This window comes from Bactrocera neohumeralis, chromosome 3 (assembly GCF_024586455.1).
Source record: "Bactrocera neohumeralis isolate Rockhampton chromosome 3, APGP_CSIRO_Bneo_wtdbg2-racon-allhic-juicebox.fasta_v2, whole genome shotgun sequence".
Classification (NCBI taxonomy): domain Eukaryota; kingdom Metazoa; phylum Arthropoda; class Insecta; order Diptera; family Tephritidae; genus Bactrocera; species Bactrocera neohumeralis.
The window spans coordinates 35,703,940-35,728,712 of NC_065920.1; the positions used below are offsets into that span (position 1 = coordinate 35,703,940).

The window sequence follows — 24,773 nt, forward strand, 5'->3', positions numbered from 1 at the left end:
AAAGTTAAGAATTTCCTTTTAACATAAATTAATGTCACTTCAGCTTAGTAAAAAATCGAATTGCCGGCATGGCCAACTAACATTTCTAACATCTCCATCAACTTGCTGGCAGCACTTGCAACTGCCCCGCTCAAAGCAAGCGGCCTGGCACTGGCAATGTATAGGACAAGGCCAAAAGCGCCATATAAATGCTCCTTCAAAAAGACTTCAGCAGCACAGATCAGCTTAGTGCAGTGCAACGCCGTGCAGGCCAAGTCGGAGAGCCAAACGGACCGACCGACTGACAACCATGTACTGCGCCATGACCCGTGGCCAAGCATTACTGTTCTACTTTTCAAATTAGACAGCTCGGAGTTGGGCTCCCAACCGTCAAATTGGCAGGCAGACGGGTGTGTAGTAACGCTGCAAACGCAATATAATATGTAGCAGCAGATTTTCAAGATTCGGCCAACTGGTGGGTCTATCGGCATGGACATGTATTGAGTAAACCTGTCCGTGCTTAGCAGCCGCAAAAAATAAAAAACAACCACTAATATTGTAGATAATAAATACTAACTCAGAGCTATGCTACACACAGCTACTCCCCTCCACAACCAACACATCTCGTCGTTTTCTGCGCCGCTTGCTCTTTCGCTGGTAATCAAATGATCTCCATGTACATATTTCAGCGATAGACGCTGCACAGGCTGACTTTTACTACCTCTTTAGTCGCAACTTTGCATTGTTGTCGTCGTGCAGCAGCAGCAACAGCCGCCGCAACTAAGACGAAGATCTCACTATCAACCGTATATCTTGGCGAACGGCTTTGCTGGGACGCATGGCTGGATGAATGGCTGGCAGTCGAGCCATTAGTGTGCGCGCAACAACAGTTTTAACGCTGTCAGCTCATCCGTCAATGGCATGTCAAGTGGTTGACATTTTGTGGCCACTGTGTGTGCGGCAGCAGCATGTTGCAGCTCCCAGTGCATTTTTATAAACACACATACATTTTTATACTGTCATGTGTGTGCTCGTGCGCCGTGGCACAGATCAGGAGCTTAGCTGTTATTTAAATTAAATATGCAAATCGCGTGGTGCTGCTAATCCTGTAGACCAGGTACTCATACCAACAGAGGCAAAGCACTACATATGTGTAAGAACATTCAAGACTTCCTTCACCACTGCAAACACTGCGCATGACCAGTAGATATCAAACATTGTTGTGTGCGCACAGCTGCCACTGCGCTGACCGCTGCTGAACTAGTTTGATTTCATATTCCGCACGGCAGCAGCTGGGCCGCTTGCAGCCCATATATATGAACATACAAGTGATTGAAAGTCGGTTGATGTGCCAATAAACGGCATTTTCCGCATTGCTTATAACGCTTTGACTCACCTAATGTGGCTGCGAAAAGAATTGCGTAGCGCGGAATATTAACACATCAGCGAAGATAGATATATCGTTAACATTGTTGCAAGTTCACACACGATCGCTTTACATTCGTGGTTCAGTGTGTGTATGTTCCTTTTTTATCTCGTGCGGATGTTATTTTCAATTACTCAGTTGAGATACACGTAATTGAAAATATTCAGAACGCTGCAAGTTTCTATGAATATTGTGGCCGTAAATCAAAATTGAATATAGAGAGAATGACGGACCGCGCATTTGACGTGACTTCTTGGAAAGTGCCGGTTATGAAAATATGAAAAGTGATTAGCCTCAATACTACAAAGGAAAATGCTGAATTATTTATCTTTGGTTAGTTCAAAAAGGCTCTTTTAATACTGGAATTTCGAAGGTGTTCCAAGAAAAGACATAAATTGTCTCTTCATAAATTTATTTACTTTAAACGAACCACTCAATTTGAAAAACTTCTTCTTTTTAAAATTTGTTGAATTGCTAAGATACATACATAGGTCTCAACTTCGCAAAGACACTTATTTTAATACTTTCACGGTTTTGCCCTTCATACAGGTACTTCGGTTTCGGAATAATAAAAAGTTCCTGAGTCTTAAGGGAGCACTGTTCCTGGTTCAGTTGTTCAGTGTTTCAGAATATTTGTTAACTTAAGGGGGGAGCCAGCTTTAGAAGCTTTAAAAAATCGACATTTTTGAGGATTTTTTTTGGGAGGGAAAGAAATAATTGATTTCTAGGGTTTATAGTTATATATTCATCATTCATCCAAATTTTTTGGATACGAAATCTTTGATGTTCTGCCTTTGGGAATTAATTGCACGAGACATCTCCCATGTGCATTTGTCGGACGGCGGGCAAGACGCAGGTCGCAATTTCTATCGGAAACAAAAAGTTCAAAGAGATTAATATTTGTTAATAACTTATCTTCTAGTTAATCTAAGAAAATTCCAAAAAAAAAGGGTAAAATCCTTCAAATTTTTAAAAATTGAAAAAAGGTTATTGACCAAAAAATTCCTTTATGCGTTTAAAAATGTGTTCAAACTTATCTTTTATTTGTTTTTGTTTTGTTTTTCTACACTGCCCGCCAATTAAGAAAAATCGTACAAATGAAAAACCGAGAAATCGCGCATCAAAGTTTTCGCTTTCTGCCCAAGCACTCATATATACATACATACATATGTATCTGCTAGACGCTCGGTCACTATTTCCCTTCTAGCTTTGACATTATTAAAAAAAAAATTATATTTTTTGAAGCTTCTAAAGCAGGCAGCCCCCTTAATACATTGAAAATTTATGCAATATCATTTATTCTTATTTTTTTGGTGGTTTTGAATTTATTTTCTTAGGCTTGGGAGACAACTTTGCTTCAAAAATCTACGAACAAGAACGTTTCTTAATGCTATTTCTGCCATTATTGTAATTATACTCTCGCAACATTTTGCAACAGAGAGTATAACAGTTTTGTTCACCTAACGGTTGATATAGAGTTATAAATACATATATATACATAAATATATAAATGATCAAGGTGTATAAAAGAATTGAATTCCGAGTGACTGCCTACCCTTCGCTAAAGTCCCACAACTAAGCTCTGCAAACCACTAAAAATAAAGCGAAAATATATGAAAGGGCATTATATGTAGTAGTCGGTACCAATTGGTAGTAAGTTGGATCACAACTGTTCAAGCCGGAATACCGTATATATGAACCTTAGCGCCTAAGGCAATCGGATCAATACTTTCTGTAGCTCTCCTATACCTAATATAATAATTTTCCAGCCTTTTGAAGCCACGACCAACGAGTATAAAATAAATTAATATGATAATAATAGTTTACTAGTCTCGTTCACCTAGCGCTAGTATAAGCTTACCTTGCGAAGAAATACTTTTCTGCACCTACAAAGTGCCATTAAGCGGAAACATTATAATAACAAGAAAAAACGGCTGCACCGAAGCTAATATACACTTCACAGATGCATTTATTTTAGTAACTATGTGTTCAGTTTGTATGGAAGCTATATGCTATAGTAATCCGATCTGAGCAATTTTTTCGGAGATTATGTTATTACCTTAAGCAGATACGAAGATACGACGTCAATTGCAAAAGTTTTCCATACCAGCATTTGATTCCGATCATTCAGTTTGTATGGCAGCTATATGCTATAGTTAGCCGATCTGAACAATTTCTTCTGATATTACATTATTTTTACGAAAAATAACTCTTACCAAATTTCGTGAAGAAACGTTGTCAAATATGAAAGTTTTCCATACTTGATTCCGATCGTTCAGTTTGTATGGCAGCTTTATGTTATAGTGGTCCGATATCGAAATTCCGACAAGTTAGCAGCTCCTTGAAGAGAAAATGACGTTTGCAAAATTTCAAAACGATATCTTAAAAACTGAGGGACTAATTCGTATATATACAGACAGACATGGCTAAATCGACTCAGCTCAACATACTGATCATTTATGTATATACTTTATAGGGTCTCCGACGCTTCCTTCTGGGTGTTACAAACTTCGTGACAACCCCTGTTCAGGGTATAATTAAGAACTAAATTAAGATACTAATCCGTAATTTGGTACTGAGGATCTCAGCAGCGTGGGACAACTGTGACCGAATTTTTTTTTAAAGTGAACATAGTCCTGCACCCTAAATGGTTTAATTAACGTATCTTCCAAACCGCTAAAGCTAAATCAACAAAACTTGCTGACAAGAAGTCTCCTTAGCATCTCTTCTTTCTAAAAATGGATAAAATCAGATAATAATCACGACTTCTCTCCTCATACGGTTAAAAACTATTAAAAGTAAATAAAGATGGACGGGCTTTACAGGAGAAAGCATTAAGTTTGTGACAATGGGCGTGGCTCCCCCCACCTTTAGGTGAAATATATCTTATGAACTAATTAACCGATTTCAACCAAATTTGATACCAGATATTCCTCTTATACACTGTTCAAATGATCCATTTACAACCGCGCCTACTACACATATAACAAATTTTAAATTCCATCTGATTTTTCACCGTTTTATTTTTTCCCAAATCAAATATCAATAAAGTTATCAATATAAATCTTTGCCCAAATAGTGCTCAAGTTATTTCATGTAACGCCCAAACCTTGTCAAAATCGGACCATAATATTTCAGGAATCCACGTACTAAATATGTGGACCCCAGTGTTCATGGCTGATTTTTTACCGAACGGCCAATCTGTGAAATCTAGTTTTGAAATTTGGTGAGAATACTTTTGTGTATAATAGCATACCCTTGTGCCAAAAATGGGTAAAATCGGGTGAATTCTTCCTTAGCCCCCATAGACCTAATAAAATATTTTCGAACTTCCGGTTAGCTTTTATCAGAAGAAATAATAACACTGTATCGTCTTGCCTAAAATCTATGGATATTTAAATGTTTTTAATGCTATAAATTTTTCTTGCATAAATTTTACAAGCAGATGGTTAGTTTCTGTTAAGTATATTCACTGCAAACAAAAAAATGCTGTGGTCACGGAATTTCGTAACACCTTTGCTTCTCTTAAGACCAAAAGGCCTAAAGTCTTCGTTGAAAATTAATTATCGCAAGAAAATGCTTGACTTAATATTCTTAATAAGACTTCAGTTTGCGACTAATTTTTCTTATCTGAAATTAACTTAAATATACTGGTCAGCAAACCAGGTCTATTTAGACCTTTACTGTTAAAGTTATTCAGAATAAATCTTAAATTCATCGAATCAGTCCGTCGGCTAGATTATCATGACTTTAATTTTCATTCCAGCGGATTAGATGTATCGAACTCACTATTTTGGCTTTAACAAAATTAAATTGTACTTTCTTAACATGAAACATTCTAAAAAACTTTCTTATAAAGTACTCCAAATCTAAATCGCTTTAATATTAGCTCTAAGCATTGATCTTTCGTGTGCGGATTGTCCCGCTCATATCGGTTGGGCATTGATTTTTTTAAAGCTCCGTCTTATCTTTTATTTAGTTTAGACCAACAAAGTAGTTTATTTACTCATAACACTATTCACGTTCAACACAGACGACTCATCAAGTGGAATTTACAAAATTTAGGTTTTCTAATGAGAAACTTCACATTGTTCCACTAATAATAAAATCCGGTATGTAATTAAAGAGAAAAGAGAGTGCAAACTCTTACATTAATTGTAGTACTTTTAATAATTGCTAGTTACAAACGAATATTTTTCACCATACGAAGCTCAAGATTAACTAAATAACCAGAAAGGTTGTAGAGACCACCATCGCAGCTGATTGCTGACAACTGCGGCAGTGTCGAGACATTTTCCCACACTCACACAGCGCTTTTGGCCACCAGCGATATAAAGCAGCGTCGGCAGGTGGGAAGCTGTTTGCGTCTCATATCCGACAGCTGTTTATGTTAATATCTTCTCAGTTTTCCAACATAAGTATGTACTTGTATATAAACTAAATGTTTATACACTAATTTGTATATATGTGTCTTCATTTCCACCACATTCCAACTATCTTCTTATTGTTTCTATCAAATACATATACTATACGATTAGAACATGCATCATGCGCATGTATTCGTTTTTATAAACCGCTATTACTGTTGTTGTTGCCATTAGTGTTGTCGCTGGTGTTTTGCTACCCATTAATCATTACTCTGCCGGGGAGTGGCGACCTAAATCTGAAAGTCAAAACATTTTCAACTTCATTGGCCACACTGGCCACTCAATGCAATCGACTGACGAACACACCAACGAGCGATCAACTACGAGTGACCGTTCAAGCGTCACACGAGCTGCCAGTTGTCCGCCCGTTCGCGCGTTTAATTTGTCCAGTTTCCACTTGATTGAATAGTCTGGCAAACAGAGTGAATATTTGGTATTTTATTCAATTTGATTTTCATTCAAGAAGAAAAATAATGGCGTCTAAAAACGACTAGGCAAAGGAGTTCGCTGCGCAAATGCAGGGAAAGCATGATTTACGCGATCTGACACAGAATCAGTGAATGCGGAATAAATCATGTGACGACCGCCGGCGCTTTTGTCGGTGCCTAATTGAAAAGGTAATACTTTCTCGACCATTTAAGAATTCTTACTTTTTCTGCAATTTCTTCACGCAGCAAAGAGAAAAAGGTCAACAAAAGTCACAACAGCGCCGCACACATCTGTTCTAATTTGCAAATCCAGTGAGCTTACTGCGAGCATCTGAAAAAATTTCTTATATTCTTTGAATGAAAATAAAGAAAGAATTCCCTCATTTTTGCATAAATTAAAATTAATTTCCAGCCTTTTCATTATTCTTATTTTTTCTTTGCATGTTCAGGCGAGATCACCACCCGCGAACCGCTCGATCGCGAATTGCGCGCCGTCTACGATCTGGTGGCGGAGGCACGCGATCAGGGTACCCCCTACCGCAGTGCGCGCATTCCCATCAAAGTGCACATCACCGATGTCAACGACAATGCGCCGGACATTGTTGATCCGCAAGAGGATGTGGTCAGCGTACGCGAAGAGCAGCCGCCCGGTACTGAGGTGGTGCGCATTCGTGCCGTCGATCGTGATAACGGCCAGAATGCATCGATCACCTACTCGATATTGAAAGGTCGTGATTCGGACGGTTACGGCCTGTTCAACATTGATGCAGTAACGGGTGTAATTCGCACACGAGTCGTGCTGGATCATGAGGATCGAAGTATTTATCGTTTGGCAGTAGCGGCCACGGACGGTGGCAATCCACCCAAGCAGTCGATACGTTTGTTGCGCGTTGAGGTGTTGGATTTGAATGACAATCGACCGACGTTCACCAGTTCCAGCTTAGCGTTTCGGGTAAGTGTAAAGAAAACTCAAAAAATAAATACATATGTACGTAAGGATTTGCTAGTTTCAACGCCGAGTTTGCAAATAAGCTTAGCAGTGGTGCTCAAACTTTTGCTATACTGCTGGGAGTAGAAATATTTATAGCATTACAGTTATAAATCCAAATATTTCACCTTATTGAAGAATAATAAAAGCTTCTTTCTGTAGATCCTAGGAGCTTATGCGTCTCTGAGCTTTCCATATCCATGACAGCCTAAGGAAGTACGGACCTAAATGTAATTTTTTATGTGACCAAAAAAACTTTAACTATTTAGATCTCCCCACTTTCACGGAAGATGAGTCACAGTAGAAAAAATCTTCTCTCTTTATATTCACCAAAGAGAATGACAATACCAAAAAAAGAGCAATGAGGCAATGACCCTGTCAAAATATTGACGTTGATAGTCATAACGGCACAAAAATGGGTACTCCGTTAATGAGATTCTAAAACGACCCCGAATGTTTCAACTTCTTACGCATCAAGAAAGCCAAACTTATTCAAAGACAGGCTTTCCACAATAAATCAAGAAGAAATAGTTGATTTAAAAACTATTTGTTCGTCGATACCCAAACATAGCGGCAGTAACGTTACTTTAAATGGTTTTTGCTCAATTTGTATTGATGCCACATTATGCACATCGCGCAAACATATGAATAAACCTAAGACTGTGAGTATATCAGTGATCATTAAAGCATCCAGCAGAGATTGCAAACACCTGGCCTCATTTGCTTACAACAATTCATAGCAAATATGTTCGGTAGCCGCCACAACCGCCACAGCCGCCATTGTGTAGCCGCTAATGTCAGTTCCTGGAATGAAAAATCCGCAGCGTTGTTTCACGCTTGTAACTTCTAGTCCTACTTTCAAGCCAGCAACAACATATGCCAGCGACTGCCCTTCATGCATTGAACCGCCAAGACGTGTACCTATGAGATAGACAGCCTATAAAGTTAAATTTTTAGGCATCTTCAGCCTCTTTCAGTTCGTTTAGGAAAATTCGTGATGTGGAAGTTTATTTCGGCTTCTTTTTGCTCATTTTTTCAAGCAAGAAATGTTGCTGCTGCTGTTGTTGTCTTTCCGCCTTTGTTATTACGCTTGTAAAACTGACAATGAGCGGCATTTGTATAAGATCTGCCTCTGCCAACACCCCCGTCGTCAACACCATTGCACCGCTGCGTTGTCCAGCTACCAGGTTTAGTGGGAATGTGTTTCAAGCACATTCAAAGTGTGTGTGTGTGTTGACGTGTCGCTGCTCTTTAACGGCTCCTTTTATTTCCAAGCTGTTTTCTATTTCACCATTTCTGCAGTATTCTATATGTGACGATGATTTGTAGCGTCACGTGACAAAAGTTGGAAACACGATTTGCCTAGAAAAGAAACAAAAAATCAAATACTATCAAAATAAATACGAAACACACATACATGTTTAAAAATGTATATATATTTTTCTCGAATTGAATTTGGAAACAAAAAATGGCATGAGGTAGCCTCATACAGCACAGAAGCTTTGAAATATTTGTGATGGCGTAACGGCTTGTTGGCTGTGTTCTCAAAGAACACTTGCAGACTTTTTATGCAATTTATTTCATTTCATCTCACTGACACTATGCATTTCTTGTTTTATTTGCTTGGGAATATGTTACTGTTGATTTCTTAAAGCGTGGGAGCAAATGTCGAGATTTATTTATTTCAAAACTTCCGCAAGCACTGTATGTCAGCAAAAGAACCTCAACCCGTATAAGTTCTTTCAAGTTAAATTAAATAAGTTTTGCCATAAGCGGTTGGTATTAATGAGTTACAGTGGGGCAGCGCTAAAGAGAATCAAGTTAACATGTTAGATATGTCCTCCAGCCAAAGCGTTCTACCTGAGTGGTGAACAAGTCTGAAAGTATTGGTAAGTATATGTTCACACACCACAACTTTTGTTGATTCAACTCCATTCTCAGAAAAATAGTTGGGTGCGCAGTTGCTTATAAAGATATAATTTATTTACTTATGGTACATAAAAGACCTTCAGAAATTCGAATGACTATTATTAAATAAAATGTGAAATTACTAGCCGAAGTCCTATGAGCACCAATAAGAGAGATGTTTTCGACAAAATGCGAAAAGCTGATAATATACAAGACTGCAATAGTAAATATAGCACTTTTAATTCTCCGAAAACTTGGTCATGTTATAGTTAAACTGATTGTGGTATTTTTAATGACCTCGAGTCGAACGGTTTGTTATTACTCTGTAATAAAGGGTTCGGCAAATTTAAGGTTCAAGGGGGCAAACCAGCTATTGCATTTAACATTTAAGCTGGTGCTGCGATACATTTTATTGCCAAACATCTTTTTAAGACTATTAGAAGACATTTACAAAATATCAAATTGATCGTACCCCTCACTGTGCCGCATTTGATGCTAGTCAAAATGGGATAAGTGGATTTTTAAAAGGTGTTTGGATCTACAGTTAGTATTCTAAATTAAAAATGTGTTTTCTATCAAAGAGAGCTTTATAAACTTACTGATGTATTGACAATTTCGTTAAGCCAAAGGATAAATTTGAGTTCTTCGTTTAAAATTTCATTAACCAAAATTCTGTTGACTTGAAGTCTTCCAAGCAGAGATGAATTTTAAGTGATCGTATAGAACTTTGTTATCATTCATCACATTTCGTAAGCTATTCATTCCATCCTAAATTCCATATTTGTTTATTTATTTATTATTATAAATATAAACAAAAAGTTGAAGCTTGATTACAAATACGAAAAGACTTTTTCGACTGCCCAATATAAAAACCTTTGGGTCTTTATCGCAGCTTCCATAGTAATCTACTTTCCGAGAACTATTGAAGTAATAAATAAAAATTAAGAGGAAACTTACTTCGGAGTACTTACAATATTTGAGTAATATTTATGCCCTAAACAGAGTTTATTAAGTTTGCAACGATGTTTGTAACACTCGGGAAGTAACGTCGGAAACACTGAATATATTAGGTTGTCAAAAAAGTCTTGCGGTATTTTCGCTAGTTGGCGCTGAAAGTGGGTAGTTCTAGTTTTATTTGATTGATTGTCGTTTCTTTTAAGTCCTTCGTGAGTTATAGTGTCGCAAACATGGAGCAAAATGAAGAGAAAATACGGCATATTTTACAGTACTACTACGATAAAGGCAAAAATGCATCTCAAGCCGCCAATAAAATTTGCGCAGTTTATGGACCCGATACAGTTTCCATTTCCACCGCACAACGATGGTTTCAACGTTTTCGTTCTGGTGTAGAGGTTGTCGTCGAAAATTGCGATAAAATCGCTGAATTGGTCGAAAGAGACCGACATAGTAGCAGCCAATCGATCAAAAGCTGGGCATGAGTCATCAAAAATTCATTTCAATTTCAATTAAAAAAAATTTAATAAAAATAACGCAAGACTTTTTTGACAACCCATTATATGTAAGTTATCGCTTTCAGTTTTAAATTTTCATACAAACTGACTGATCGATCAAACTAAAGTCCTTGTACGGAAACATTTTTTACTTGTGAAGTTATCTTTATGAAATTTAGCAAAGATTATTTTCCAAATCAACGCTAAAATCTGCAAAGAAATTGTTCGGTTGAAGCCATAAAAGCACTGTTTCTTTTAATAAAGACAATACGGATATTGTTATAGACACATTTAGAACTTTTATTTATATTCAGAGATCACTGCTTATAAAGTAAGTTATTACACACCATATTTCAGTTATAGTAGCTTCACTGTCCATTGCCGACAAATGAAAATAACTTAAGTGGATATGCCGCAGACCGAATGTCACTAAGTCATGATTATTACATTCTTGTTATTGTTACTTTGGCATTTTTTATGTTTCGCATATCTGCTTGTTTCGTTTGTAATATATTTATTTCGTTTCTTTTTTATTTTGCAAACCTTTTTCTCTGTGTTATTTTCTTACAACTTCATGTGACGCTCAATTTTTTGCGGTTAAAACGATTTGCCAATGCAAATGCATAGATTCGCGCGTGTGTGTATGTGTTGCGCTGTCAGATGACTACAAACTTCGCTGTCATTTGGTGCAATTTAAAACACCAGTCAATTGCGGTCGTCGCCACAGTGCGAATGACAACGAAAACCGCTTTGCTACTAAACATTTTCATCACGTTCGATTCGCGCGTGTTTTGCATACCTTCGAGCGGTCGCTCAAGCCAACACTCAAACACAAACTCGCGCATGCATATATATTCACACACACAAAGAATATTTTGTGGCTGCATTTACGGTATTGTCAGTTGCAAGTATACGCACTCAGAAGAACACTGTTGCACGTACATTTTTTGCATTAAGATCTTAAAATATATTTTCTTGTGCACGAGTGTATTTGGTGTTGTACGATACGTTTCCAACACCCCAGAACATACGCTTTGACATGCATTTAATTGGGTTTGAAAAGGCACTTCTTTCACCACGCACCTCCCCGCCGTCTTTCTACAACAACAAGAGCATGAATTTAATGCCGCGCGTTGTACGTTGCTTTTAATTCCACATCGCGCAGGCACAATTAAAATTGACGCATTTCGGCGTTTCAGTGTTGCATTTTGAATATCCATCTGCGCGCATCTCTTTGTGACTCTAGTGTTTTGTCTGTGTCCGCATCGGCGGCTGTCTTTGTGCAGTACAAAGATGGCGAATAAAAACAAAGTAAACCTTTGACGCCTTCTCGTTTCGTTGTTCTTACACGATTTTTGGATTTACGTTGACCGAACGCCCCTTTCATCCTTTGTAATGACATAAAGGTTTCTGGGTTGCTGAGTACTCTCTTGTAAACTTCAAATATCAAAGCATTTTCGCTGGTGCGATATGAACAAGCATGTTCTTGGTTTGACAGTTCTTGAGGAATGTGAATACACGGAACCGAGCACATCGTTGATGTCTTATTTTATTGAAGAACTCTTGGCAAGAGGTTAGTCCATTGCCTAATAGAAGTAAACATTCGTCCAAAGATTACGAGGGTTAGTCACTGCCACCCTCAACTTAAGGCCTTGCTAAATCAGCTTACTCTGAGCAAATAATGCGATCTGGTTATTAAGCTAATTTGTATTAATTATTCTAGTTTTGTCCATTGCTGAGTTGAGTTGAGTTGTGTTGAGTTGAGTAGAGTTGAATTGAGTTACATAAGTTGAGTTGATAGTTTTTGCTATCTCACTCAGTTAATCATCGGAAAATTGTTGGAATCACAATTTTTCTATACAATGATGTCATTCCAGTTAGGAACTCTCATCCACAGCCATCTCTACTGCCAAGAACATCTCGTAGTCATTCCTACAATGCACCGAGAACTTTCAACAATTTACATATATCCAGATTTCGTACAGCGTTCGAATGTTCTTTTAAAAATCTCTCTCCGCAAGGATTCATTGCTTAAGTTACTAAGAGAACTCCGATGCGAGTTTACGGATATTACGAATTGCATACAAAATACCTTACCATACATCGAACATATGGAAGATAAGTATATCTTGCCCTTTATTTCAGCATTATGCTAAAAACCTATTTGCTACCTACTCCAACATAGCACCACATCGAAACAACTGAAGGTGACTCAAAGGTGAGACCACGATGATGACAATGCTCAAATAATTTATCACTGAATTGCAACAACAGTAACAAGAAATCATCTGAAACCGGTTTTCAATAATCTCACGACATCCAGAATACAATTGGTAACTCTAACTGCTTTCTTGATAAATTGTTCGGTTTAAAAGATTTTCTTCAACATTTCCAATGATGGCAGTCAGTAATATCATTGCAAATATATAATTTCAAGGTCACCGATTTCACTAGATAGTAGAAATCAGCAGATGAACCTTTATTTCGAAAACAAATAGCTGTCAAATATGGTTATACTTTAAATTCTCAAAATTCGCTCAACTGTCACCACGATGTCCAAAAAATTTACACCAGTCTAAGAAAATATGTCGCATTTCTGCAGTTAGAAACTAATTGAAAAATTAAGAAAGAAAACCACAAAACCTTAAATTAAGTACACATTCTTATATGTGGATACAGTTATGCTCATATTTAATACGAATCGATTGATTCCACGCTTCGCTCCCATATAAAAGGCGACAACAGAACTAAACTGGAAAATTTAACATATTTTATAGGACCGCAGTGAGCGAAGTGCCACGATTCGCGACATAATTTGATGGATGTGAGGCGAAAGTACTAAGATTATACCAGAAATAAACTCAATTTGCATACACTACAGCAACAGCAACGGTAATTTGCGACTTTATTTCCTCTTCAGCATTTGCTTAAACAAAAAATGCCGCAACAGGAATCAATGACCGTTAATATAATTGCTCTATATTAGTTGCTAGTGATGCAATTGCTTTAAATGTTTGAAAGCAGCAACACATTTCTTAAATATCAATGCAATAAAGCTCTGATATGTGCATAGATATGTATGTGTACTAGATGCACAGTGTGAATTATAAAGCTACTTTTTGTATGGATGTAAGTATACATATGTTGGTGTTGCAGGTAGTGGCTTAGCAACAACCGCTGTGGCAACTGCTGCGATTGTGCGATTACAACTTTCGTGTTCGCAACGGTGGAAAGGTGATGAGAGTATTGCTGATTACCAGAGTGGAGAATGCAAAAAAGCTAAGAAATTGCAAAAACAAACGGCAAAGAAAACAAATAAGAAAGGGCTAAGTTCGGGTGCTTGCAAGAATTAAAGCCAGGGAAATACCTTAAGATGTAAAACGTCAACCAGAGAATCAGAATGCAAGCAATATTAATTATATAAACATATTCTCTATATATCTCATAGGTTCATCGACATATTGGGCATGAGGTATGTTAGAAAAAATAAAACCATTATACCATACATATGCAGTATATGGGAATTAGAGCTAGTATCGACCCGATTTGGTTTATTTTTGCCAATTCTACATAATACTTGTATTTACATGACACATACTAATTATATGTTCTCTGAGATTCGTAGTTATACCATCATTAATCATATGGAGTGAGGTCAGCCGGATGTTCGAAAATTATTATTAAATTTTAGTTATATTAAGCACAAAATACACTATCATCAGTAGAATACGTTCCATCATTTTCATTGATATAACTCACTTGTTGGTTGATATATGCAGCCTAAGGTCACCCGGAAGTTCGAAAACCTTTTTATTAGATATATGAAAACTAAGGGAGCTATTGACCCGATTAAACCGTTTTTAACATACAGATAAACTACTAATAGGAAAGTATTTTCTCTGAATTTCAATAATTATATATATATCATCCATTCGCCGATATTTTCTGTCAAAAGTCAATTCTAGATACTAGGGTCCACATATTCGGTACCTAGGGACTTGAACAGTTTTTGTGGGATTTGAACAATTTTTGGTTATAAAGTGCCATACTTTAAGGCGCAAAATTTTATCCCGTTATATTGAATGCTATTGATTTTTATACAGGAAAGTGAAAGAAGCAGATGGAACTGAAAATTTTGATAAATGGGAAGTAGGCGTGGTTGCAGTCCTATTTCGCCAAGTTTCGCACGGTTACATAGGAATGTGAGAGAAATGTCACGCGCCAAATTTGTTTGACATAGGTCGGACGAGTCCTGACATATGTGATTTCACGTAAAAGTGGACGGCCCACGCCCATCGTTCAGTTTTTACTGTGAAACTATTATACTCTATGGCAACATGTTGCAAGGGTATAAAAATGAGTGAAAAATTAAACAAAGTGAATGCATAAAACTTTAATGCCGCCACAGAAATTATGACTTAAATGTGCAACAGCAGCAGCGGCAGCAAGGAACAATGTCAACAAAACTGCAACAGAACAACAACGATAACAATGTGGCAATGCAAAAGTGCCGTTTGGCAAGCGGATACGGCACGGCTTAGCAGTGAAGCTTTGTGGCGAGTTCACAAACGGCTGCGGTTTCGAGGCATAAATCTGATCACTGTCATTTTTGAGAGTGCATTTTTGAGGTGCAGGAAAAAGTGGAAAAATAATACAACAACAACATATGTATGTGTCATTTATTATATGTGCGCAAGCGCTGCACAATGCCGCATGCAATTTGTTTTTTCATTTTCCTTGACTTTTATTTACCCACATTCATTGTTCTTTCTGACTTGTTTCGCTTTTTTGCTTACAAGCCGCTCGTAGGCAATTCTGTGGTTTTGCATATTAAAATGTTTGCTGACATTTCGTTGGCGCTGTTGTTGTTGTAATAATTCTTCTTTCCTGTGACATCATTCTGCTTCGTACGGTTACGGTCCGCCGACCGGGTGATGAGTTGCACCTAACCAAGCGCATTGGAATGTATAATTTCTCCGAATGCAGCTGCGGAACGAAATCGATGTCGTCTCAGTTTACAGTGTTTCGGAGAGAGTCGTGTAGTTTAATTAATAAAACATATTATTAATGATTGTAGGTAGACAGAGATTTCAGGAAGGTCGATGAATAGTGAGCCATTAAAGGACAACCAATATCTTCTGCAACGGTGAAACCTAAATAAAAGTAATCTATAAAGCGGTACAAGTTATAATAAATAATCGTTTTACTTCAAAAGATAAAAACTTGATGCATGCTTTTAGGATCTCCAATTCGTGTTGTTAGTAGCTCATAAAATAAAGAGTTTGTAAATACTTTTCTACCTTCATTACTCGCCGTATCTACCGACAATGTGCAATTGAAGGGATGTCGTCATTCAGAGACGCAGATGTTTTGGAAGATTATGCCTGTACTATCAGAAAGATCATATGTACATATATTAGCATTGTTATTATGGATAAACATTGTATGTATGTACCATACAAATATAAGACTATCGGTCGTTTTTCGAAAATTAAATATGAAAAACTCGGTCGAATTTTGCTGTTTTCGAAGAAATTTATTTTATTTAAATTTCCAAATCGAAATTTTAACCAACTGGGGTGTATTTTTGGCACTAAAATACTAAGGAAACAAATCAGAAGGAACTGCTATTAAAATTGAGGTCTAAACAATCTACTAAGTCATATATAAAAAGTAATACCCCATTTTATTTGAGGCTTGGTTGAGTGTGAGAGCGCAAAATACATAAAATTTTCTCATCATTTACTTGAAAGCCTTTTCTCTGTTAAACTCTTTAGGTATCTTCTAATTTCACATCAATACCACTGTGCTTTCTAACTTATTGGATACGCACTCTACCTGATCCAAGCGGGTGCTATTTATTTTAAGCGATTCTCTCTTTTGAGTCATTTGCTTGCACAATTTATGTTTTCCTCACTTGTCAAAATTTAAACTTTATATTTTTTTGGAACAGTGTGACCCTAAAAGCCAAATAAAGTAAGCGGTTAAGTGTTGAGCTTGTGGGGTTATCTGAAAGTTTGAAATATGTTTTTAAGATTGCATTTTTTCAACACTGGTTTACAAAGCTTTCGTTTTCAGTAAGCAAACGAAATGCGCAAATTAAATTATAACTAAATATTTATGAGAATTCACTGGACTGGAAGGTGTTAACGTTTTGAATTCGTGGTAAACCTGACTTCTTATGACTTGAAAAAATTACTATTATAAATATAAAGAGCTATTTGAGTAATATAAAATTGTCGTCTTCCTTCTCTAGGTTCCCGAAGATGTGCCAGTGGGCTTTGTGGTTGGTTCTGTGAGTCCCAACGAACGCGTCGATCAACAGAATTTGATCGACGGCAACAGCGATCTTTTCGTCACGTACACACTCACGTCATTGGTGAAGGATGTCATCGAAGGCGCATTCGATATTGATCGACATACGGGTTCATTGGTAGTTGCGCGTCAGCTGGATCGCGAAGTCCAGTCAGAATTTCGGCTTGAAATACGAGCTTTGGACACCAGCGCTAGCAACAATCCACAAAGTAGTGCTATTACGGTGAAGGTAGAAATTGCCGATGTGAACGATAATCCACCAAGATGGTTGAACGATCCTATCGAATTAAAAATTAGTGAAGCCACCGATGTCGGGGCCGTAATCCACAATTTCAGCGCAGCAGATGCTGATACAGGCAGCAACAGCAATCTGCAATATAAATTGCTCAGTTATGCACCAGTGAGTAGCATTGCTGGCAGTGAAATTTCCAACGAACAAACATCGACTGAACGCAAGGAGGCAGAACCGATATTTAGTGTCGATGCATTGACGGGTGCATTGACGCTACTTGCACCACTTGACTACGAGTCCACGCAACAATATACACTCATTGTTGAGGCTATGGATCAATCTTCAAATGTAAGCTCGCGTCTACGCACCAAAGTAACTACCATTTTGCTGGTGACAGATGTCAATGACAATGCACCACAATTTGTGTCGCCTGTAGCCAGCAGCGCTTCAGTCGCCGATCAACGGTTTCACACTCCACCCGTCGCCACCGTACGCGTCAGTGATGCGCTACGCATTGGCGAGGCTGTCGCGCATATTGTGGCGATCGACAGAGATGCCGGCGCAAATGGCGAGATCACTTACGCCATTGTGAGTGGCAACGAGGCGGGACACTTTCGCTTGAACTCGCAAACAGGATACATGGAGTTAGCTAAGCAGCTGCCGCCAACAGCAACAAGTGGTGTTGGTGATATGATTGAGTCAGGCAACGCTCAAAGAAATCGCTACAACTTGGTGGTTAGCGCTAGTGATCACGGCACACCAACGGCACGCCAGTCGCAACTGAAGCTACAGATATTGGTACAAGGAACCAACAGTAATCCACCACGTTTTCATCAATCCGTCTACTACGCAAATATATCGGAAAGCGCAGCCCCTGGCACGTTTGTGCTGCAGGTAGCGGCGAAGTCCTTTAATGGCGGGGACAGCGGTAAGTAGAAATATTATTTTCTTTACATTATTTATATATTTTTTATTCTGCATTTGATTGTGTCAACTAACAGGTGGCGCAAAAATTAGCTTCCGATGGTTTTTGGAAAATGAAAAACTTTTTTAAAAAACGAAAAACTTTGATTCTGCTTGTGGATTATTTTTATTTGGTCTTTAAATTTTTTTACATCAAGTCGATAATATGATATCATGTGAATGGCCACCGTCACAGTTGGTTGTCATATGAGCCCTTTTTGGCATTTTCCATCACTTTGTCCTGAACTTCCGGCGATAAGTCCTCCCATTCTTGATGGATATTGTCTTTAAGAGCTGCAAAAGTCTGAGGCTTGTTGACATAAACCTGCGACTTCAAAAATACCAACAAAAAGAAGTCTGGAGCGGTCAAATCAGGCGACCTTGCTGGCCAGTGCAAATCGCCAAAACGGGAGACTAGGCGCCCGGGAAATGCATCCTTCAGCATATCGGTTGTGGCACGCAGTGTAGCGTACCATTGTTTATTTACATGTATTTCGCATGTCTTTAGTACACAAATGTCAAAACAGAACTGACATTGGAGGTCAATTGCAAAATGTATAGCATCTTCTGACTTTTGCGCCACTCTGTATATGAAGTAGTATATTTTTTTGAACTATTGTGGGATAAATATAAGAAATTACATCGCTAACAGTTTAGAACTCAACTCTCCTGATATTTCTTAAGACAACTAAGATTTATGGGTATATCTCTTTTAAGATATATGTACTTGTAAAAGTTTTAATAACTGCGGGAAAATAATTGAAAATTTAAATTACCTATGTACATAAACAACAATGGTATTTTTAGGCATTTAGGAAGGATATAACTCGAGTAAAGTTTTAAAATGTTGTCAAATCTAATAAATTCTCCAAAGGTTCTATGATTAGACACTGAGTCCTTATAAGTTTTGAATGCATAAAAGAGGTATCACACGGAGATATATTAATGATTCTTGTATGTAGTCTCGAAAAGTATATATTTCTCAACCAGGGCCCAAAGGATGTATGTATGTATATGTACACTTATGTATGAGGAAATGTTGATGGGCCCCAGTAGAAATTCGCGCTCTTAAAGCATAGTTGTACGTTGGTAAAGACAATATAGTCTAAATATCTAATATCTATTCGGCGCGAAAATGGTAAAATAGAGAAAACAAACAGAAAGATCGCAATAATTGGTACTGAAGACATAAATTTTAAAATCAACAAATCAATATTTGCTCTTTTATCTAATAACCACTCTTTTAGTGGTAATTGTAACAGTAATTTCATCAATTCACAATAGTAAAACTATGTAAAATAAAAACTTAGTAACACTGAAGATAATGAATATACCTCCCCAATAAAATATCCACATATTCTCGTAACGAACTCAACTCGCAAACTTTAACGAGCAGATAAATGAGATGCAGCAACCTTTTGCAATGCTTGCACAGTAGGGTGCGATTCTTAAGAGTACCTCATTTTTAATAGAGAACAGGTAATAATAGTCACAAAAAACTGTCAATTTCTTTTGCTAAAAACTATATGACATCATTCCAAAAATTTAAAACCGCTTATGAGTGAGAAATATTTGGTTAATTTTCAATATTTTTTTACTATTGAAAATTTTTGTACTCATTTTAACCTAAAATGGCATTTAAAATGTGCTTTCGGCCAACTTTGGCAGGGACAGTGTCAGGGCTAACAGTAGCAGTCTTAACAACAGCGGCGGCTGCAGTGGCAAAAACAATGCACGCTACAGCTGACAACCTGTTCGGGCATATTTCGCGATAAATTGCGCAACTTTCGACAATTGATAAAATATTGTGCCATTGTTTACGCCAAGCCTTCTACGTACGAATACGAGTATTACGTGCCAAAATTTGCCTTTCCATATGTAAGAGTTTATATACATACATATATACCTAGATCAAAGTAAATACGGTATAACAAAATAGCGCCTGGAAGCCATATGCATGACGGTCAAATGTACACGCTTTATGGACATAAATGAGCGCAAAATACCAGCGCGCCGCACTTTCAAAAGTCATTGCCAGCACTGTCAGCCGGGCTGACCCGCAGTGACAAAATGATAGCTGAACGTGACTTTTGTGACAAAAAATTGACAGCCAAGTGCGAATCTGCGCATTAAATCCACAAATATGTGTTTGTATTGAAATTAAACAAAAGAAAGCTCTTATATATAAGTACTGGTCCAATAACGACTACTGAAGTAGATTGCTGGAGCTTAGAAGGAACCTCCTTCTGTCATAAAAATTTGCGCTACGAATTAGGCTCTCAAAGAATTATTTAATTCGCAGCTGCTGCAACATTAACCTCCCTCACTCCCTACATTTTTTCCTCCCTGCCTCTCTTTACATGCTTCTATATATAAAATTATATAGTTCCTAGCTTTTGTCGGGCACTTTGTGTGGGTTTTTCAATCTGCGTAGCGCCAAGTGCTCTCAACCCTCTGCAAGGCAGAGCTTGACGGTGGACCCGTTGGTTGGCATTTCCATTACAATTCTCATTTATTTCATGCATACTCCACCGCTCTCACCAACACCGTCGGTGATGACCGTAGTCATCGTCCAATTCCATTTACGCAACTCCGTTACTCTGCCACTGTTGCTAACGACATTTTGGTGGTAATGGGCTTGCCGGTGACTGCTACTAACTTGTTGTTGTGGTTATTTTCCCGGCCATCGCTCCATCTGCCATTGCATTGAATATGTTGCTAAATTTATGACCGCCACTGTTAAATTAAGTAGAGGACGGTTTCCTTTGATTTTTTATTTGCATTCAGTTTATGGCATTCATTTTATATGCTGTTCCTCCACTGCCTCACTCACCACCGGCAACCGCCAGTTATGCATTTACATATGTACACATATAAATGTGTGTGTATTTATGCAAATATTCTAAACAAGTGTATGTGTGTGTATGTTGTTGGTGAGTTCCTTCGTTGCGCTTGCGATCATCGCATTCTGATTGTCGCTGTTGCTCTTGGGTTTGGCTGTTGCTGTTGCTAGCTGCACTATTGTTGCTATTGTTGTTGTAGCTTGTTTTTAATTGCATGTTTTACTCTCAAGGACATGTTATCATTTATTTTAGTATTAATTAAAACTAAACGATTTATCGATTTGTCGTTGGGGAACAATACGCGTTGATAGGACCACAGTGACGTGGTTGTGGTAATGGTTGTTGCAAAACCGAAAAATACAACAATAATTTACAATCAAATTGAGCAATATTAAGTCAAATTAACTAAGATAAGTGATTTTGAGGGAGTAGATCTTACGAATAGGTTTCAAAAGCCTCTCGCTTCCGATTGAAATAAGAGACATAGAATCCAGGGTGGACCCAAAGTCTCTTCTGTCATCGTGATATTTATTTTAACTTATAGTTGGTTATTAAAAGAGGTGTCTGCTTTAGTTTAGGATTATTGTCAACTCTATATATTTGTTTTTTATGTATAGCTTAAGCTATGATTTAGGGAAGTAGGCCTTCCCTATCACAATAGTTTGTGTAAAATATATGTTTGGTTCTTTCAAAATGGATAGTTCTGATTTTATTTCATATTAGCATAATTCTAGATTCATAGTGAAATTCACCAGTTTGAAACGGAAAACTCAAAGTGTCTAAAATCTGAAAAAATCATTCAGTTCGTCGTAATTATCACTGGAAGAATATAAAATAAGTATTTCACTATATATTATTCAATATATCCTAAAATGATCAAAGGCTACCTCAACGTTTATTTATGTTTTCTCCTACAAATGCCGTAGGTCTTTTGATTGAGCATATTTTGAACGCTTTTTTAAGATCTTGCATATTTTCAGTGACAAAACATTGATAGTAAAATAACTGTCAACGATTATATAGACACCTGAGAGGCGGCCCTGGGTTTCTTTCAATTATATCTACACGATTTCTCTTGAACTTCACTGTTTACACATCCATTTATATGAAAATCAGAATCTACTTCACCAAACGCAAAAACATAGCTTATAATGGATTTGATAATAGAGTAATGGGTCCAAATAATGCATCTCAGAGTTTCGTTTAGTGACGAACAGAGCGTCAGGCGAATATTTATATATGCCTTTCCCAAAATATAATATGTCTAAATAAATATATTTGTTAGTTATATGCTTAACGGTTTCCTAACTCTTAGTATATATTTGGCGATATGTATCCATTTAATATATTTTATTTGGTTCGAGTAACCAAATATTTTGTTTCCAAAGCTCTCGTTGAAAAACAAATAACTTTTTTCAACGGATTGAACAATCCATATTCTGAGGTATTAATGCATTGCACCAAAAATAGGAGAATGATGGTATATCCGATTAAGTTATACTGCTTATCTGAATCGAAAAGATATTACTGTGAAAGCGATTTCTTCAAGAAATTAATGGTACTAAAATCCAATATTTCAAAAGTCAAACGATGACCTTTAATTAAGATAGTCATCTTTTAATCTGTGCCCTGAGTGGTGAATGAAATGAATGCCTTAATTTAAAGATTTCCGAACGTTGTTCACTTGTTCGCGCTTCCGCAATCAGTGATTTTGATTGACATGACAAAACTGTCAAGGATCAGCAATCACTTTGTGATTGTCAGCAGTGCCACTGGCAGACTCATCAGCCACGACATAAGTCCAATCAAGTGAACGCTTTCAACTTAAGGCACAAACACAATGCTCGAGACTCACTCGAATATGCAAACTACAATTAACTGTTAATGTAATTTCCTTGAAAATATTTTCTCAGACCCACTTACATGCACATACACACACACTACCGCATTTATCCATTTGCTTCGTACATTGCATGTGTCGTTTGCTTTTCTTTTGCAGGCAATCTCAGCTACGAGATACCAACAGGTGTCGCCGATAATCATTTCCACGTTGATCGGCAGCGCGGCATTGTCACCACACGCGGACAATTTGATCGCGAAACAAAAGCGCGCTACACGATACCGATCTACGTATATGACACCAATAATATCGCCACCACGGCGGCGGCTACCTCAGCGGCAAGTACAACAACGATGATTGGTACGCTAACAAGCGCAGGCACGACGGCAACCTCACCATTGGCAGCGACAGCTGCGGCATCAAGTGGACAATTTGATATTGCGACAATAATCGTCACAATCAGCGACGTTAATGATCATGCGCCGGAGTTTCGTCCCGGCGCTTGCTATGCGCTGTCCGTGCCGGAAAACAACGAGTTCTCGGTCATCCACACGGTGGTGGCCACCGATCTCGATGAGGGCGCAAATGGCGAGATCTTCTACAGCATTGTTGGTGAGTACTGGCCATTTAAATAGAATATTAGTGCCAAATATCAAACAAAATTAAAGCTCAAATATCGTAAGCATCAAAGCCACATGCAGACTTTTACTCGCCTCGTATTCATTGCGCATTTTTTTTCATTCCTTTTTCTGTCTTCAGGTGGCAATATCGGTAATAAGTTCAGCATCGATGTGCAAACTGGTGAGTTGACAGCGCGTTGTCTCGATCGCGAACAGCACTCGCGTTACCTGCTACAGATCCAGGCTCAAGATCGCGGCACGCCCAACACTTACCAGGGTCACTGCAACATCACAGTTGTTGTTGAGGATCATAATGACAACGATCCGCGCTTCGAACAGACAAAATATGTGGCGAATATAGCCGAGAGTGCGGCTGTCGGCGCAAGCGTGTTGCGCGTCAAGGCGACGGACGCCGATTTGGGTATCAATGCGCGTTTGGTCTACTCGCTGGCTAATGAGACACAATGGTTATTTGCGATTGACAGCAAAACAGGCATCATCACGACAGTGGGGTGAGTGTTGGAATATAAAGATTATATTTTTTTTTAGCTAATATAGTATTAAATATAACACAGACGGCGGAAAATTTAGTTCAACTTTTAAAAAGCTGATCGAGATTTGACAAATGTTGAGCTATTGGAGAAGTCAAGAAACTCTGAGGTTCTAAAAATAAGGGGTACTCAAACTATTTATAAGAAACTGTTATATCTCTGACAAAGAAGAGAGGATTGAATAATTATAAAATATGATTTTATTTATAACGGTAGATAATGATTCAGTTGTGGAAGTCGACTCTGGAGTTCAATTTTCGATAAGAAGAGCCGACTTCTTGAGCTTATCGCCTAACTATCTTTCAGTTCTCTTAACCTAGCCTAGCAATCGGAATACACTCTCTTTAACACAACCATTCCAACCATAAAGTATTTGAAGATCTATATATGTATGTATAAAAGTGAGTTACGCAATTCTCCAACTCGATATCAAATATATTTCCTTGGGAAATCGAAGTCATATTAAAACGTTGTGTTTATTTTTTTACCGGGCTAGGATAAGTTTAATAAGAATACACACACGAAAACTCTTTCGCTTTCTTCAATTCTTAATTGAATTCATAAGACATATGATTTTGAGGATGCGGTACTATTTCACTGTGTTTTACCCTTTAATACATGGGTGGATTTTGGGAAAAATCTTTCTCTTCCTCTTTATAATCATAATCATAATCTTATTTAATTTTTTCATAAATATAAGAAATTTGATATAACTATGTAGATGGGAAAACAAAACAACTTTCTTTATATTATATAAATTGTCTTATATATGTATACATATGTTCCATTTAAATCCTATAAA

At 37.6% G+C, this 24,773-nt stretch overlaps 1 protein-coding gene across 1 annotated transcript in view; it reads left to right on the forward strand.

The window, feature by feature from the left end:
- LOC126752988 (protein dachsous) overlaps positions 1-24,773 on the forward strand; it is a 46,673-nt gene that overhangs the window by 14,789 nt on the left and 7,111 nt on the right. The window contains exons 7-10 of the mRNA XM_050464081.1: positions 6,710-7,212; positions 16,864-18,082; positions 22,960-23,412; positions 23,560-23,932. Of these exons, the coding sequence (XP_050320038.1) occupies positions 6,710-7,212; positions 16,864-18,082; positions 22,960-23,412; positions 23,560-23,932 (2,548 nt within the window). The remainder of the gene's footprint in view (positions 1-6,709; positions 7,213-16,863; positions 18,083-22,959; positions 23,413-23,559; positions 23,933-24,773) is intronic.